The 18,407-nt window shown below is 40.9% G+C and overlaps 1 protein-coding gene across 1 annotated transcript; it reads right to left on the bottom strand.

The window, feature by feature from the left end:
- Positions 1-615: 615 nt before the first annotated feature.
- Positions 616-16,529, bottom strand: clspn (claspin). The gene is made up of 24 exons (XM_074687536.1): positions 16,293-16,529; positions 13,968-14,085; positions 13,058-13,464; positions 12,648-12,800; positions 12,475-12,546; positions 12,317-12,389; positions 12,008-12,110; positions 11,397-11,908; positions 11,123-11,311; positions 10,879-11,039; positions 10,606-10,796; positions 10,458-10,510; positions 8,209-8,402; positions 7,422-7,959; positions 7,251-7,284; positions 6,992-7,082; positions 5,794-5,948; positions 5,553-5,714; positions 5,053-5,174; positions 4,644-4,774; positions 4,359-4,479; positions 3,571-3,650; positions 3,214-3,375; positions 616-918 (listed from the first exon to the last, which is right to left on the bottom strand). Exons 1-24 carry the CDS (start codon positions 16,317-16,319, stop codon positions 793-795), a joined length of 3,975 nt encoding a protein of 1,324 aa, XP_074543637.1. The 5' UTR covers positions 16,320-16,529; the 3' UTR covers positions 616-792.
- Between the last annotated feature and the right edge of the window lie 1,878 nt (positions 16,530-18,407).

Genomic DNA, 18,407 nt, shown 5'->3' on the forward strand with positions numbered 1-18,407 from the left:
GAAATAAAAAACTGTTCACATTTGCATGTTTCATCTGTAAAAGTAAAAACAAAAGCATGGCTAAAATTTTCTCTGTTCGAGGAATGGTGGTGTGTGTGCTCTAAACAGAGTTAAACCAGCACGCTTCAAAAACTGTTTTTGACCAGAAACCTAATCCTAATCTCCAAAAGTCTCAATAAAAAAATTGCATTACTCAGATTTTTCAAGGCTTAATATGAACTCTTGTTCTGAAGCCATTCAGCTCTGTTCAGCTTCATGTTGGTAATGTTTTGATTTAATTTGTAAGTGCTAAGTTTTTGTATCCGCATGCTACATTAAGCGCATTAGCACTGTTTACAAAGTGCAGCTGAGGCTGATGGTAAGTCTGGAGTATTGATTGTGTTTAGTTGTGAAGCAAAGTAATGGATATGATTGTTATTACACAGAAGAAAAAGAGCAGTAAGTCTTAAAATACACTTTTATTTACATGTGAAACAAACATTTAAATCATCATGTGAGAAATCTCTAACCAATAAAAACAAATAATCCTATTTACATGATAAAACACTTTAGATTTAACCTCTGTGGGTCAGGGCAGGCTGATGTGCTTGACATCATAAGAGGCCTCAGTGGTGCTCCTCAGTGTGCTGCTTGAAGGTAATGTAAACATGCGAAACAGCGTGTATCAGTCTTTGTACCTCCTTCATCTGCTAAAGGTCGATCTGCTTCTAGAAAAAGCAGGTGTTTCGTTTCATCAGCGTGCTCCCCGCGGCATGCTGTTGATTATCTTTCAGTTAGTGTGTTGTTGAGGCCTCACTGGCCCAGGAAGTTAAAGATGCTCCTCTGGGGGCCTGTCGTCTGTGCAGTGGGTTTGTTCTCCCTGCAGACTCTCTTTGCTGCGGGGGTTACAGATTCCATCGGTCCCCTCTTCTTCATCGTCTGTGAATCAAAAGCATCAGAGGTGAACTTTTGGATATCTCTTGTACAAAACATCAAAACCAAATTAAGACGAAACGTCAACTTGATGTGCTTAAATCAAAATCAATTAAATTACACAAAAAAAACCCTGAAAAATGCAGTTGATGATTAAATTAGTTTTGTAAAAACTGCAAAGCAACACCGTTATTTATAAGCCCCTCTACCAGGATCTGACAGGAACTTTAGCCTTTGGCTCCCCCTAGTGTCATAAATGTGTATGACACCCACATCAACAAAAGTGCTGGTTAAAATCACATGACGGTCACAGTCTGAAGAGTTTCTACAATGTACATCTCTCAGAGGGCTTATTTTAGATCAGACACAGGCTGGATGAATCAAAACCGTTGAAGGCAAGTTCAAAGTCTTACAGGCAGAAGGAACTTATTGATGAGAGCAGTGTAAAAATGATGCTACTGAAAGCTGGTGACTGGCTGTTTGCAGGTCATAAGAGCAAAAGTGAGCTCTGCTAAATACTGGAGATGATTATCACGAGGTGGTTAAAAATTGCAAATGTCATTAGAAGCTGCATTTTTGTTGTTGTAATTTAATAAAAGGTAGAGAAAAAGTTGTTCTGGCTTGATTTGTTTAATTCAAACAGCTGAAAGTTTTAAATTTAGCAAGTCAAAGTAAATTTTTTAATGGAGGTTGAATGATTTTGACAGCAATTATTTATGTGTTTTTAAGACTTTAAAGCTTTAGATTTTTTCCCTCCATGTTTAACTAGAATTCTTTTGTCTTTTAGACTTAATATCCATCTATGATTTTAGACCATACTACTGTGTTTCTTTTGGACTTAGGTGGGGGTCAGTGACTGAAGACGAGAGATTAAAGCATGAAGAATAGAATAAAGAATTTTAGTTTTGCGCTGAAAATTATTAACATGAGCACGTTCATTTTAGTGTCTGTGAGCTTATTTCAAAGCCTCCTAAGTTTAACTGCCGTGTTAACCCGAATAAAGGATAAGGTTTTTTCGCTGAAAATAACGTGAGAAATTGGGGGGTTGTCGTATAATCGTGGTCTAAGCATTGACACATGCTTACAGTCGTCAGGGGTTGCTGCACGACCGGTAGTGACACAGAGACACAGTGACAGGAGCTATGAACAGGAAAATGTAGAGGCACAATGATTGTCCAGAGCAAAGTGGACCAAAAGTTGGGTAAGTTAACAGACAACTGAAGCAGAGTTATGATGCTAATGTTAAGATAATGATGTTCAATGCAGCAGAGACTTCAAACAACTGTCAGGCAGCCCAAAATATGGAGTTACGGAGCATAATCCGTAAAGACCGTCTGAAAAATGCAAACCATAAAAGAAAAGTTTAACATGGTCCTCAAAGCGTTTGTTACCAAGAAGTTGACAGGAGGGTGTGTGAGTTTGTTGCTGAGAAACACAACGAAGTAATGCCTATTACCAGAGCTGTTGTGGGAATTACATTTGAAACACAGATCTTGGTGATTGTATTTAGAGCTAAAAATGAAAGCAGTCTCTAATTATTATTTCAGTGATAGTGTCAGAATTTCAACAAAGTAAATTTTGGTTTTCAGCCTTTTCTGAAAATTAGTCTTGGAAAGAGGGGGTTGTCCAATATTCAGGTCAATACGGTAAATATCATAATAACAAAGTCCTGTAGTTGGCCTGCTGGCCGGAAAACTGGTTTCCTTTCCTGTTTTTTGAAGATTCCCCATACCTCTCGATTCTTATGCATTACATTAATGCCCACTAAACTTTGAATTGAAAAGCTCCAGTTGCACCTTGTATCCTGTTAATTGTAATTGATATTTTTTTGTAAATATTCCTAAATTTTTATCATTATTTTATTTTATTCTATCTTATTATTTTAAATATATATATATTATTGTATATTGTATATCTTAAACCTTTCTATATTCTATCTGCATTTGCGTTATTTTCTTGTTAATTGTTAGCACCAACACATCAAGACAAATTCCTTTTATATGCAAATGTACTTGACAATAAAACTTGATTCTGACTCTTCCTTGTGATAATTGCCGTATGACCTAAACACAACATGTATCAGCCTGAATATAACATAGAATGCTCAAAATTGGCATGAATAAGCAAAGAGAAAATGTAGTAAGATCAGAATCAGGCGCTCTGATGATCATCAAGATGTCACAGCCCTCATGTGTATTTGGAGGAGTATTCCAGTGGTGAGGGGTGAGGTCAACACAGGTATTTTATCAGTTTTTCTGCACTGTGTTACCTCAGATGTGACCTTGACTTCCTTTCACTGACCTGTTTCTGAGGACCGTCCATGCCGGAGCCGTCCTTCTCTGGAGATAGAGTTTGGAACAGAAAGCCTCGGCTGTTTCTGGGCGCCAGAGGATTCCCCTCTGAGATGGAGGCCAGCTTCTGCAGGACGGACTGAGGCTGACTCAGGAGTGAGCCTCTCCTCACCTGGAGGAAGTTGAAGAAACAGAACCCTTTGATTGAAGCCGTGCATGTGAATTAAACTTACATCATTTTGCTTGAAATTTTTGAAACAACTCAGACTTACAAGAAATGTCCAACTGAATCTGGTCAGACAAATCCCAAAAAGTGTTTGATACAAAATCGAAAAACTAAAAACTGTCTGTGGTGAGAGTGACGTACCTGTAAGGGCTGTGACGGCCTCTGGAAAGGATTGAGAGATGCTGTTGTCTTCTTTTCAGGCTGAGGGGCTACAGGGAGCTCTGGATTGAGATTTTTGAGAAGTTTAGTTTGAAACAGTGTGAAGACATTTCATGGAAAGATGCTCTATTAATACATTTCATACCCATTATTTTGAATTCAGAGCGTATTCAAACACAGTTGTGTCTTTACGTAAATGGAAGAGGAATTAAAAACTCAAATGCTTGTAAAATCCTCCTAATGCAGAGCTGACTTTGTCATTTGGATATGATGACTTTACGAAGCAGCCACCAAAAGAATCTCATGAATATTGTATGAAGGCACTCAGATTTAGTCAGATTTCTTTTTCCAGTAACTTAAGAATGAATCATCTGTTGGGAAATGAAGAGTCTGGCAGCACTCTCCTCTCAGTGTGTCCGCTTGGTTGAGTTCAGTTAGCTTGGACGAACGCCAGCGTTTGATGCAAACAGAGCGCGTGTGTGTTTCAGATTTGATCTGCTCTCAGAGAAGATTTATTATTGTTCCTAGTGCTGGATGTAACTTATCTGAATTAAGTTTTATCATTTCAGAAACATCTGGATTTAAAAGCATCATGTCGGCACAGTTTCTTAAACAAAACAACATCCCTTTTCTTCGATCAGTGTGAGCTTTAAATCTATTTGAATCTAACTTTATATAAAGACGACGCTCAAACATTTAGAATAACCCCTCAGATGATTGTGTCTAAACGTTTAGGTCTTTGAATTTACGAGGTGTCAAACCGTCCTGACCTTTTCTCTGCAGAGTCTTGGCAGTCAGCTTCTTGGCTAGCTTCATGAACTGACTGTCTTCCTCTCCGATCTTCTCGTCGTCTGCGTCCAATTCTTCTCCTTTCTTGGCTTTTTGCTCTGACTGTGCGCAGAAGAAAGAAAAATGAAGAGAATATAACACCCACCACAATCATTTTCAGTTTTTTTGTTGCTGTGAGTTCAAGAAGAGCTGAATCTCAAGTATGAAAACGTGATGTTTCATAGTCATTAACATTTAATAATTCCTTCTTGGTTTTAACATCCTACCTGTTCTCTGAGCCACTGCTCCCTCTCTAGTCGATCTTTTCTCCGCTGGATCTCAGATGGGTCAACATCTGCATCCTCATCGTCCTCTTCCTCACCCTCTCCCCCATTTCGCTCCATGTTGAAACCATCGTCTGAAGGGAGAATGAACAACAAACTCTCAAAGGACTGTTTGGGAAACTTTTAAGTTCAAAGAATCAGAACAAAAAGATGAAATCCTTAATTCTTAAAGTTTATTTTGCTCTTTCAAGACATTAGTGGATTTATTATAAAACTTTGATATTTTGATTATAAATTGTGCATCTTTCTCTTTTCTGTCCTGGATCCACTAAATTTCTCAATGTAAGGGAATTAATTGACATAAAAAATAGCCAAACCTATCACCAATCCATTACCAGATTTTGGTATTTACCGATATTCTTCCAGCGGAAGCGGCGGGCTCTTCCCGGGCCGTCAGAGTGCAGGTCACCGTCAGCGAGGTAACGCTCCTGGTAGAGCCTCAGACGGCGTTTGTCATCATCCATGATGTGCTTCCTGGAGAGATGAGCAGTTTAATCACATGTTCCTCTCAGTTTGAACTAAAGTGTAGAAGCTGGTTTGTTTAAATGTAGGTGGTACACTGCAAAACTGAAATCTCATCAAGTGTTTTGTCTTGTTTTCAGTAGAAAATGTCTTTTTGGACTTGATGTGAGCCACATTCACTTGACCAGTCCCAAAAAATGTCTTTTTTCACATAATTTATAGACAAAAATGAGGTCTGAATTGCTTGTACGAAAAACTTGAGACCTCATTTTTGTCTTTGTGATTAAAGCTGTTTTAAAAGGGCTCCTTCAGTTATAATAAGCCCCCATACTTTGTAAGATTTCATTACTCATCCAGAATTGTGCAGAACAACTGCTCCTCTTCACTCACATGTGGATTTTGTTGACCTGGTCCTGCAGCTCCTCATCAGAAGGAAGCTCCTCAAGAAGCTCCTCTTCCTCATATTCACTCCCCCTCTCGTCATCCTCATCCTCACTGCCCAGATCGCTGCCCGACAGCTCAGCCTCTGATTCCAAATAATCAGCCAGACGCCTGCGGAGAAGACGAATCGACCAGTTAAAACCTGAGCTTTAACGGACATTCATTTGGAGTTTCATTTTTCTACGCTTACATTTTCTTCTTCTTCTTCGTGACTCTGCGAGGAGCAAACACTCCCTCCATCTCCTCCTCTTCCACCTCATTGTCCCCGTCTTCACCAGCATCTGCCTCGTCTTCATCTCCATCTTCATCCTCCTCATTGTCTTCAGCTTCGTCCCCATCATCCTCCTAGATAAAGCAACAATTTATCGTATAACTTCTGGTATGGAACACACTTTCAATTGTTTCTTGTTGGTCATCTAAAAAGTGAGTTGAGTGAAAGTGAGTCAGCATTTAACAAGGAGTGTTTTCCTGTGATACAATATTTTAACCCAGAAGATGGCGCTCCAGCAGTTAGCAGCTGCTTCACTATACAAATCATGCTGTAAAGTAGCAAACTGGATCAGCCTACGGGATCAGCTTTAACACTTTTACAGACAAGTGTGGGCTAAAAATAAGTAAATGAAACATTATGAGAGCTAATTTTGACTGTAATGACTCCTGAATGTAAGATCAAAGGTGACCAGAAGAGGGATTAGTGTGAGATTAAGTCCACTAGAACAGAGGTGGCCAACCAGTCGGAGACAGAGAGCCACAAAAATTACAGTGGTACTACGAAGAGCCATATCACACGTGTGGTCTTACAAACACACTTCCTCTCACACATCAAAATGACATGAAATAAAAATCAATACATTTCCTATTTTTAAAGCAAGATTTAGTGGGTTTGTAAGCGTGTTTAATTTTGTACTTGGAGCCATGTCAGACAAATTTCTGTTTTTATCTATCTATGAGCTATTAAGAGGAGCACATGTAGAGAAGCGAAACTGAAACTTAAGTATCAATCTCATCAACCAAGTATTGATCAATACTGATCTCAACGTTGGCATCTATATTTTAGATTAATTGTCACACCACTACTCATAAAAATATATTTTTATATATTTGATGAATGGATTGAAGAGCCACACACCGGAAGGCAAAGAGCCACATGCAGCTCGCGAGCCACAGGTTGGCCACCCCTGCACTAGAAAGAGCTACACATCTGCAGAAAAAGTGCACATTGCTGAATGAAATCGAAGCCTCCACTTAAGGGCACATTTTACAAGTTTTTAAACAAGCAACCCCACAGAAACACAAACATGGAGCAACCTATACTTCAGGTAAATGTCATTTCTACAACAAATGTCTTACATCAGTCAATCAAACTCAATCAATGACACCAGGCTCACCTGATCACTGTGAGAATCTACGTCTGACAGGAGCCTGAACTCACAGTCCTCCTCCTCCTCTTCTTCTTCTTTCTCCTCTGGTTTCTGTTTACTATATGAAGACAGACCAGTTTTAGCATTTCATATCACACAGATATAAGTCAAAGAAATGTCAAAAAAGGAGAAAACTGGAAGCTGTTTTGGAAAACACTGCAAAGATTGTAACCCTCTACAGATGCCTTTTAGTCAATAAAACGACAGAAATATCTTAGTGCTGTACCTGTCGTGTGCTGGAGAAGCCGTGTGGGCAGAACCTAAAATTGGCAGTGAAGAAAACAAAGGTAAATACAGAGAACCTGAGATCTGCTGTCTGCTTTTTAAGAGGTAGAAACTGAGCAATGTAGTTTTACAGTTTGATTACTTTAGATTTTGAACCTACACACTTGTTTACCTTGGCTTGGAAACTTCCCGGAGCACAGCCCCAGAAGCTGGTCCATGGTGTTATCAGACCCCTCCTCCTGTTGGCGCTCTTTACTCTCATCTTCTCCTCTCTGCCCCTCTCCAGTCTGTGTTGGAAACGCTCCCGAACACAACCCCAGCAGCTCCTCCTCCTGCGACTCACCGAGGCCACCCCCTTCCTGACTCTGGCTTTCTTTCGCCGTCCCGAACCCACCTGAACACAGCCCCAACAGCTCCCCCATGTTAGCATCCATGGCGTTCTCGTCCAGGCTGTCCAGGATCAGCTGTCTCTTGTGGGAGCGGGGAGCGCCGGGACGCGGACCAACGTTTAGGAAGCCATCTGCGTCCAGGAGCTGGGAGTGGGTGTCGTCTTCCAAGGAGAAGCGACCCTGGGAGTCTCCTCCGAGGCCAGGGCCTGAGGCTGCTCCGCCGAGGGGGCCGGAGTCAGCTCCTGGAGATGGGGGTGCATACAAGTCCTGGGAGTCCTCAACTGGGAGGCAGAGGGAGGGCTCGGAGAGTTTGCCTGAACTCTGACAGAGGAAAAACAAACTATTAGTTATGAAGTTTTATCTTATTAATACTTGTTAAAATGTCTTCATGCAGGCATCAAAATTTTTATGACAGATTTATTTTGTGGTAAACTGACAGAGTTTTCCCATCTTCCTGAAGATTACACAACAATACATTTTTTAACCAACTCCTGCCAGTTTTGAGAGATTTCAAATTCTGATATCAGTTGACATGTGATGATTAAACAAGCTTAAAATAGTTTATTTTACCTTGGATGCAGATCCGAGGTAGCTGGGCCTGAAGAGGCAGGGAGACGGGGAGCGAAACATGGAGGAGTTGGAGATGCATCGTCCTGCAGAGCGCTGATGATTGACGGGCTGGTAGGAGGTGATCATGGACCCCGCCAGCTCGAAGCTGCTGTTGTGGCTGTTGTCTTTCACCAGGGACAGAGAGTCGTCCTCCTCTGCAGACCGCACAGACAACAGTTTGAGAGAGGGACGGACATATGAATGGAATGGAAATCAATCATGTGCAAAGGTATGTTTAAATTTTGTGCAAAAGCAAAAGCAAAGTATATCTCTTAATGTCTCACTAAACACAAGCCTAGGTCAGTGTTGCTGATCCTCCTCTGAAAGGAAGTAACTATTGGTTGTTCAAGAGGTTGTTGAAAACATCATCTCTGAATTTGCATCATTGTTAATTTATGTGTAACTGTCATGGATGCAGTAGGAGGTAGGAATGATGTCATAAAAGAGACAAGAAATGAGTAAAAAAACACTGTAAAATTGTTTTTAACTGCAAATGAACTTTTTCTGTCAATCCTTTGTTAACATAAATGTCAAAATATCAGCTCTTCTCTCTATCCGGGCTTGCCCAGCAAAAGTGACCCAAAAGACACAAGAAGATACACGATTCATTTGCATCCAGTCGTCTGCTCTGGCTGCAGCTGGGAGGGACTGCTGCCCAATTCACTCACTGGCTGCCAGCCATTTTCAGAGCATCCTGAACGATCTTCCAAGACCCAAATAATATTGTTTTCTATGACTACCGTATTTTCCGCACTACAAAGGGCTTTAGAGTATAGGGCGCACCTTCAATGACTGGCCTATTTGAAAACTGTTTTCATATATAGGGCGCACCGCATTATAAGGCGCATAGAGTAGAAGCTATAGTAGTGGCTGGGGTTGCGTCATGCATCCACTAGATGGAGCTTCGCGGGAATGTCAACAAAACAGTCAGATAAGTCAGTCAAACTCAGGCTACATCCACATGGAGCCGCACATTTTCCTATCCAACTATTTTCTGTGCTGTTTTCAAAAAAGTGCGCTGACGAAGCCGTTTCTGCCGCCCACAAAAGCCGTTTCCAGAGATCAGTTCAAATGCCAGACCTTTGAGGGGTGCTGTATTGCTCTAACAATTAACAAGAGAAGAAGCCCGGGCCAGCCTGTGAGCTAATGTTAGCACTTAGCAGAATTCCTCTTTACAGGTTCTACTGCTTACCGCTGTTACTCCGACAATGCCCCCTAACTATGGTAGGAGAATATATAAGGCGCATTGGATTATAAGACGCACTGTCGGCTTTTGAGACAACTGAAGGCTTTTAGGTGCGCCTTATACTGCGGAAAATACGGCATGTAAAACTACCTAAGAAGAGTGGACCCTCTCCTTTTATGTCTTCATTCCTATTTTTGATCCCCCCCCCCCAAAAAAAAAGACAAGACACCCATTTTTTTGGTCACGTTCATCTCGGGCACGGCCATCCTTTGATCCTTTCTATGCAACGCTCTCACACACACAAGTTTAAGAGCATGGTTTGGATAGACAAGCTCCGGCGGACCATGCCTCCCCCTGCTAAAAAACATAATTTACTTCTCTCTACGCACTAAACGGTTGCAGCCAAATTGACGGTTGCAACTGGGATGTGTTTCCTGAAACAAGTGCACCAGTCTGCCGCAGCTATCTAAGCTTAGCGGTTTGATAACATTTCCCAAGAAAACTCTGTAGATGTCAATGGCAGCAAACAGTCATTTTAATATCGGCCAGCTGAAAAATTGTGGATTTACAAATCTCCTCTTCTTCGAGTATTCATTTGATCTGTCATGCACAAAAATTTTGTAATGTCCTCATTTCAAATTCTTTATTTGGGGACCTTAAGCATATATGACATTAAAATGGGATTAATTAGATTAATTTTTTCAATTGCCTGATGGCACTAAGTGGGATAAAATGCTGTTCGCAGCCTCAAAAACATCATGAAAAACAATCCTGATGAAATCTAGATCCTGCCATATTTCCCCACATCTCCCCCTAATGGAGAATATTTCCTTGGTCAGAGGCAGTCTGATGTTTCTGAGCCATAACACTGCAGAAAACTGACAGTTATTTTGTATCAAGAGACACCTGAGGGACAGGTGAGGTTTGATTTTATAAGTCTGTAATGATGGAATAAGTATGTTTCATTACACTAAGTGACTGATTTTTACAGAACTCATTAAGAGACGTGTTTTATACCACTCACCCATCTTATTGCTGCTGTCGTGTCCAGAGGGACCAGATCTTCTCGCACCATCACTAAAAAGGAGAATTTGAATCTTTGTGTCAATTTAATCTTTAATGTGTGTGACATTTCAAAGAGTTGGAACATTAAAAATCGTAAACAGTCTTACCCGGTGCGAGAGCAGGAGTTTCCGTGGAACAACATGAGCGTGCCGTCTGTGTTAATGAGGTCAGGAGTTGGCGAGGGTCTGACCAGAGCCGCTGGAGAAGTGCTCCTGGTACTCTGAACCACACTGCCTTCCTCCTCCTCCTCTTCTTCTGCTGCTTCACCATCATCTCCTCCCAGTAAATCGTCGACGCCCTGATTCAAGAGCAGATCGAGGTCAACGTGAGCTCAGAGACTTGTGTTTGAACCAGTCACATGAAGCAAGAAACAAACTTACCTCTTCTTCAGACTCATCTGTCATCTCTTCCTCCTCTTCTTCTTCTTCCCCACACTCTTCGTTGTCCAGTCGGTTCAGTTCAGCCTTGCGCACCCGTTCCTCCTGTCGGCGCTGAGCCATGGCGAGCTGCAGGCGCTGCTTCAGAGAGAGAAGTTTCTCTCCTGGGAAAGAAGCAAAGTTAGAAAACCAAACCTCAAACTGTGGAACATGTGGATCCACTTGAGGTTCGTGATCATGGCTGTACCTGGTTTGGTGGTCGCCAGCTCCTCAGCTCCTTCTTTCACAGTGACAGCAACCGTCTCCGTGTGCAGCTCCTCCTGGCCGGAGGGGGTGCTGTCTTTGCGGATGATGTTGAGCTGCATGGTGCGCTCACATTGAGGGTGTGTGGCCTTCTGAACATGACGAAGGTAGCGCACCTTTAGGGCCTCCAAACCTAGTTAAAAAACAGATATGAATGTCAAACACAGTAGATGATTTTTGATTTTGATCCAGAATAAAAAAAAAAAATCCGCTCTCACCTGGGTTTGGCTGGGGAGGCTCAAGCTCAATGAAAACTTCATCGTCTCCACAGAGCTTAGCGACAGGTGGAGGGTCCAGACCGAGCTTCTTCAGCATTGCAAATTTATCCTTCTTGGGCTTTGTTGGCTGCTGCGGCTCCACCAAAGCCTCAGGCTCAGCCTCTGTTTCCTGGACGTCAGCTATCGATGCATTCCGGCTCTGATCCAAGTCTGCATTGGAGGTTTCTCCTCCCTCTGCCGTCTCAGACTCATGCAGGCTCTCAGAGAGGTACAGCATGGGACCCGATTCTGATTCTCGGAGATCAAGACTCTCTGTTGCTTCCTGGGTCTTGCTGGGGCTGTCCTTCTGAGGGGATGAGGTGGCAGCAGGCTGAGCGATGGGCTGGATTTGAGTGGAGGAGAGATCTGGAGAAGGAGAGGAGTCCTGCTCTGTGGGTGACTGTGAGGGCTGAGCAGGAGGCAAAGGAGGAGGCGCTGGTTTCTCCAACATCATAGTGGAGTACGTAGTAGATCTAAAGATAGAAACAAATATTTAGAAGGCAAACTGATAGGTAATTCGACAACACTTGGAATCTTTGTCAAATTTTATTCAATGCTGTGTTGAGCCTCACTTTAACAACGCCATGGCGGGACCCTGAGGCCTGACCCTCTTCTTAAAAAACTGATCGATGGTCTTTGGCTCGGGGATGTGGTACGGCAGGCCGAGAGTTGACTCTACAAAGATGTAACAGGCTCAAAAGTTAAAAAATCAGAAGAAGAGATGTCTCTTTCATAAGAATCAGAATCTGCTTTTTTGTTCAGGTGTTTGTACACATGCTGAGAAGTGGACCCTGATTTATTTGGCAACACAAAGAAAAAAACAGAAAAACACACAAACTCAGAAGATAAAATGAAAAAGTAAGTGTTTTTGTCAAACTGACCTCTGACCAGCCTCTGAGACTCGCTGTGGAGCTGCTTCATCGCCTCTTTGCTGGCACGCGCAGCTTTCCGTTCCTGTAAACAAAAAACACACGCTCAGAACAGAGCCGGGCCTTTTCTGTGTTTGGTTTTAAAACTTCAGAAATCTGGTGCAGCATACCACACGCTGGGGTTTCTCTGGTGCCTCTTCATCTTCTTCCTCCTCCTCATCGTCGTCATTGAGAAGAGGATCCTGGAGCAAGATGTTAAGATGAAGATTAAATATCGCACAAGACGTTGTCAGTCCCAAGTGTCTAAAAAATGAAAGCTGGCTGCTGAAAGCATTTTCTCTACCTTGTGCTTTTTCATCTTTTGCTTAACAGCTGCTCTGATAGCCTCCAGAGAGTCTTCCTCCTCATCTTCCTCATCATTCAGCCCGGTATCAAACAGGTCTGTGTCGCCTAGCGGACATCCACTGTCGTTGAGAGCCCGGGGGAGAGGCGAAGTCTGAGGGAGAGGGTGCAAAAGAATCTTAATGTCTTTATCCATCACTTTCTTATGATTCTACTTCATAGAACATTTTTATTAAACATCATTTGTTCTTATTTTTTAGGATCTGTAGAGTAGTTGCTCATATCTTCAATATTAGTATTTACATGGTGGATATTTTGTATGTCAGCAAATATAAAAATTTAAAGTAATTTTTTAAAATATTAATAGAGTTCAAAGAATGCATAAAGACAAAAACCTCAGACCGCTCTAACCTCAGTCGCCTCAGCAAATCTGTCCCTCCTCTTCACTTTTTCCACCGCTCTGCTTCTCTTCTCCTTCCTCTCTCGATGTCTCTGACTCTTCTCCCTCTTCTTCTCCTTCATAGCTTTCACTTCCTCTTGTTCCTCCTCCACTCCTTCACCTCCCTCCTCTCCAGCCTCGCTGTCGTCACTGTCGACGGGGGCACGGCTGATTCTCTTGCTCTTCTGCGCTCCCCTGTCCCTCTTCTCCTCGGACGCTCCGGTCTCCATCTCGTCTCCACTTGAAGCTGACAGAGCGAGGGCTTCAGTCATGTGCACGCTGTTCTCTGCCGACGCCTCCTCTTCTTCACTGTCGCTGTCTCTGATGGCGTTGCGGTGAGGCTTGCGGTGAACTGTGATGTCTTCGTCGTCATCGGAATCTAAAACAGAAAAGAGCGAGTTCAGTGTACCAAATCAATTAAAACGTAGAAATAATGTGTCATCAGAAGGGAATACAATGATATCCCAGAAACATGCATGGTTTGTGTTAGGATTCTTTTTTTAAATACTTTTCTTCCCCATACAGCCTGAGTTTTTCTGTTTGCTGTTGCTTGTACTTGTTGTCAAAATCCACTTGAAATAAAAGTGGCTGTTTGACCTGAATATCTTAAAGAAAAATCTGAATTTGAATTTAAAACTAAAAAGTAAAGCATTCAAAGATTTTTTTAACACTTATTACAAAAGAAAACTGTCCAGGACTGGGACCAGAATTAGTGATTTTTGATTCATTGTTTTTCGTTTTGCCGTTGTATGTTTTTAAAGTGTATGTGGTAAAAGTCGATGATACTTAACAGACATCCGCTATAATTAATATGTCACTCACACACCTCTCTGATTTGTCTCTGCAACTCTAGGTAATAAAGGTATTGTCCTTTTGTCTCACCTTTAGGTTCTTCTTCTTTGTTGGCTGTCTCTGTGGCCATCTCCTCCTCTGGAGAGCCCATCCCGCTGTCTGAATCACTCTCAGCTGCTGTTTGAGGCACAGCCGGGAGCACCTCAGCCTGGGTACAAAAAAAATGAGGCAGAATTTACCCATCATGGATTTTCCACATACCCACAGTATGATATTGGAGGATCCCAAATTGTAAAGTTGTAGTGTTACAGCAAACAAATGGTTCAATGTTTAAGTCCAGAAATCTAAAACGTGGTGCTATAATCTGGGTTAATATCAAACACACTTGGCAGAACTTGTAAATAATGACATGTACATGAACTCCATTTGCAGCATAATGCAGTCATAACATAACTATTGTTCCTCCAAACATAAGTGTTGAAGCTACACATTATAATACTAAATATTTGTTGTTTTATACTTATTTTTACTTGTATCGATTTATTTTTATTTTTCATCTTTCATTTGTAATCATCATTTTTAAGTTGTTAGCAGGGCTTGACATTAACACTGGCCAACCGGCCAAATGCGGGTGGATTTCGGCAGTGGCTGGTAACACCGCCGCTCCCACTGGCCACTTTGGCGGGTTGAATTTTATCTCAAACATGGAGCAGAGAGACAAGCAAAAAGATGACTGATGATAGAAGCTCTGAGGAAATTTAATTTACCTCTCCTTCATTGTCATTCTCATTAAAAAAGAAATGATTTTCTGATTACAATCGTTAATAAATATTTAAGCAGACAGCGTCTCTTGCTGAGTTTTTATCAGTTAAATTAAGCCCCTTTACCATTTTATTATAAGCAATAACAAACTACTATTTTAATTACTATGTCTTAATAGACTGCATATTTTCATATGAAAGGAGCACACTGTTACACACAACTTTATCAGAGCTGAATACCTGATTAAGGACCTGTGGATTTTAACATTGATGTAGTCTTGTTTTGAGTGTGCATGGGGTCATTTACATTTAAAGAGGTTGTAAATCTTTTTTAAGTAAACTTTAGCATGACATCATCAGCTTTAATCATATTGAACATAATTATCCAACAACAAATTGTGGCCAATGAAAATACTGAGTGGCTAGTAGCTCAGTGATACCACTGGCCACAGTGGCTGGTGAGCAAAAAAGTTAATGTCAAGCCCTGGTTGTTAGACTCTCACATGTCTGTATCCACTTTTTCTTTTATTCCACTTTTCTTACAGTATATGCTTTTTGTGGCTACTTTGAGCATAAAACAAACCAAAATGATACTAAGAACGTGCATAATTTAAAAACTGGGTTTTAATTTTGTTAGCTTTTAGGCTCATCCCAGAATTTAAAGAGAGGCTCAATTCCTATAGACAACTATATGGATAGATAAAAGTATTTCATTATTGGGAAATTGCACTAACACCATAAAAATACTGGAATAAATAAAGCAAGCTAAAATATATCCAGAAATGTGAATGTATGTTACAAAAATTTTAGAACCAAAATATTTAAAAATCGATAAAGGTACATAATTATCTAATTCAGTGCCAAAGTTTTAACTGTTCCCTGTATTTAGACGTAAGCTACGTTGTACAGTAAACAAAGTAGTATACGTCTAAATACAGTGTGAAGCAATATCACTTGCAGATAGTATGTTGAAAGCTGTTAATGTGCAATACCCACATCAAGAATTGAGATTTACTTGTGTAAGTTGAACTTAGAGTATCACAGAATGGTTAGAGGAAACAGACATTAGGACAAGAGCACGAAGGTGTAATGGCTTTGAGAAACAAAAACTTCCCTATTTGACCAAAAAAAGAAACTAAAATAAAAAATAAATGTGTTTGAACAGTTAAAACGAAGCATTAGATTCAATTGTGTAAGTTCACTTCGCCAAACGGTTGTTAAGAAGCACTAATGGCGCCCTGCAATAAACTAAACAATGAGCACCTAGAGACGCTAGCTGCTTTGCTTCAGTTCAACTTTGGTTGCTCACTTAACCTATACAAAGCACTTTCTAAACACCATTATTCAAAGGGGTGAAACATTTGCACATGTTCTTCGTTTCAATAACTTCACAGCGGTCCGAACAGTAAAAAAAGCCAAATTAAAGTGAACAAAATCTCTGGGACTAGGCCTTACACAAACCACCATTCCAGCTGGTAAACCTGCACAATCGAGCTAACTGGCTAAGGCTAACAACAGCTGCAAAAGCAAATCTAATCGATTTGGAAAACTTTTGATTCAATCAGCATGTTTATATAACCATAGAAGTATCGTGGGTATGTGTGTCAGTCTGTTATTGCAGATTTTATGTCCAAAAAGTCTAGCATTTCCTCACCTGTTGTTGAGAGAGGACCAGGCTCATCTTCGATCGTCACAATCTCTTCCGTACAATAAACCAACGGGGACGAGGTTTTGCAGCCAAAACAGACGACAAAACCTCAATGTCTAGGCGACAAATGCTATTTTGGATGTTTCAATCGCATTTAGAAAGAGTCCGGCCGAGAAGCCACACTTCCTCCCGCCTGTTCCTCACACACCGAATAGAAAATTTGATCTTTCGCGCGCCGTGACAGCTGGCCCGCAGTTTTTCGTCACCGAGGTGTCAATCGTCCCGTCCTCGCCTTCCCATTGGACTATGAGCAACATATAGTCCCGCCTTCTATGACGACACAGTTTGGTGGGAACTGATTTTAAATACCGGGAATTTTCGGACGGGCGGGGTTGGGAGCTACGAAGAGGGGTTAATTTGTTGCTCTGTTGAAAGGCAGGCAAGCAGAAATTAAAAAGAAGGGAGGAAGATGCTGTATTGTATGATTGATTGAAAAGAAAAAGTTGGTTAGTGTATAGTTTTCATATAACCTTCTAAAGTTATTAACATATTCGATGATAAATAGGCTAAGTGTTTTAAAATAAAAGTAACTGCTGTACACACTCAAAAATACAGGTGCAGAACTGAACCTTAACTAGGGATGGGTACCTTTCACATCTGAAACGATATGGTACCAATTACCGGTACCTGGCAATCGGTATCGATACTCAACGGTACCAATTTTTTAGTACTTTTGTGTGTGTAGATGGAAAAAAATATCAATTTGTTTAATAATAAAATGTAAATTATTTTTATTTAAAATATTTATTCTTCAATACATTACCTTGAAATGCTGTTTTCATGTCTAGCATGGAAAATCACCTACTCTTCCACTCCCTTACAGTCGCAAGTTTGCATTTAGGTACCGAAACATGGTACCTTTTGATTTTACATGAATCGGTACCCGGTACTTTTGACTGAATTGGCTGCCGTATTGTGCAGAACACATTTGCTTTTCCAAAGGGAGCCGTTAGTGTATAAGGCTCCCCTTGAGTTTTAAAATTATCCTCTTTATTAGTGTTTTTGATATATATTTTATACATAAATACACATACATATATATGTACATATATATGCATACGCATACATGTATCCATATAGTTTCCCTCCCGTATATTGCCAAGTTTGAAGATTACTGCTTAACCAGAACAAGATGATATCAGGAAAGAAACAGTGATAAAGGGAAAGAGTGTATAGAAGAGACTGAACAGAGGGGGAGAGAGACAACAAAACAACAGTAGAGAGCAACCACAACAACTGAACAAATGACTACAGACAGGAGAAACAAACAACCAGCTGAGCCTGAAAAGAGACAGTATCCTGAGGTCTTTGACATCATAATCACAAGAAGCACCTGTGGAGAGATGAACGGGGTTCTGTGTATATTTTTATATACGTATATGTACCTTTTTACAATGGTCGTTGATGTGCCCACTGTTACTCATGATTTCTCCAGTTCATCTCTCCACAGATGAGCACTGTACTTTTGACATTGGTACATTTCTTTAACTTGTTCTTTTATACATCCCAAAGACGTGTCTGAATCCCTGGTGACAAAAATGTTCCTCTAAATCCTGGTAGAATACTGGTACTATTTGAATTACAACTGGGATGACACACCAGTTTGTCAAGACACATTTAAACCTTTAAAATCAAACAAAGGTCCACAATTATTTCATTGAGAACCATCCCTACACCTTAAAAGGTAATTTTGTTACCCCCATTTCTCTGTGAGTAAGCTTAAACTTTCCAGCAGTAGGTCTTAACAGTTTGATCTCAACCAGTCATAGACTTGAATAAAAAAAAAAAACTAATTAAATTGGAATTGTTAATCACATAGGCATCTTAAAGCTGCTTTGTGACACTGTGAAAAGCCTGATCTAAACATTTCTTCTTAAAGAAAAAGAATGTAAATGCATCTAATTTTGTGATACGTGGTGTGTGAGCATCAATATATGAATAGTATACTGTTACTGTTCTTCAAATGTACAGTCCACGGACCCCCGCTGACTGTTCATTAAACTTTGATCCGCCAGTGCGGTTCAGAAAATTACGCATGCGTACAACGGTATCCACGGCCGC

Source organism: Halichoeres trimaculatus, unplaced genomic scaffold (genome assembly GCF_033239565.1).
Source record: "Halichoeres trimaculatus isolate MK-OKI-2021-1 unplaced genomic scaffold, fHalTri1.1 fHalTri1_scaffold_14, whole genome shotgun sequence".
In the NCBI taxonomy this organism is placed as follows: Eukaryota; Metazoa; Chordata; class Actinopteri; order Labriformes; family Labridae; genus Halichoeres; species Halichoeres trimaculatus.

Coding starts and splice junctions, on each gene's coding strand:
- clspn (XM_074687536.1), bottom strand. CDS start 16,319: ATGAGCCTGGTCCTCTCTCAACAACAG. Junction 14,086..16,292: donor TGGTCCTCTCTCAACAACAG/GTGAGGAAATGC, acceptor TTTTGTACCCAG/GCTGAGGTGCTCCCGGCTGT. Junction 7,960..8,208: donor ACCTCGGATCTGCATCCAAG/GTAAAATAAACT, acceptor TTCCTCTGTCAG/AGTTCAGGCAAACTCTCCGA.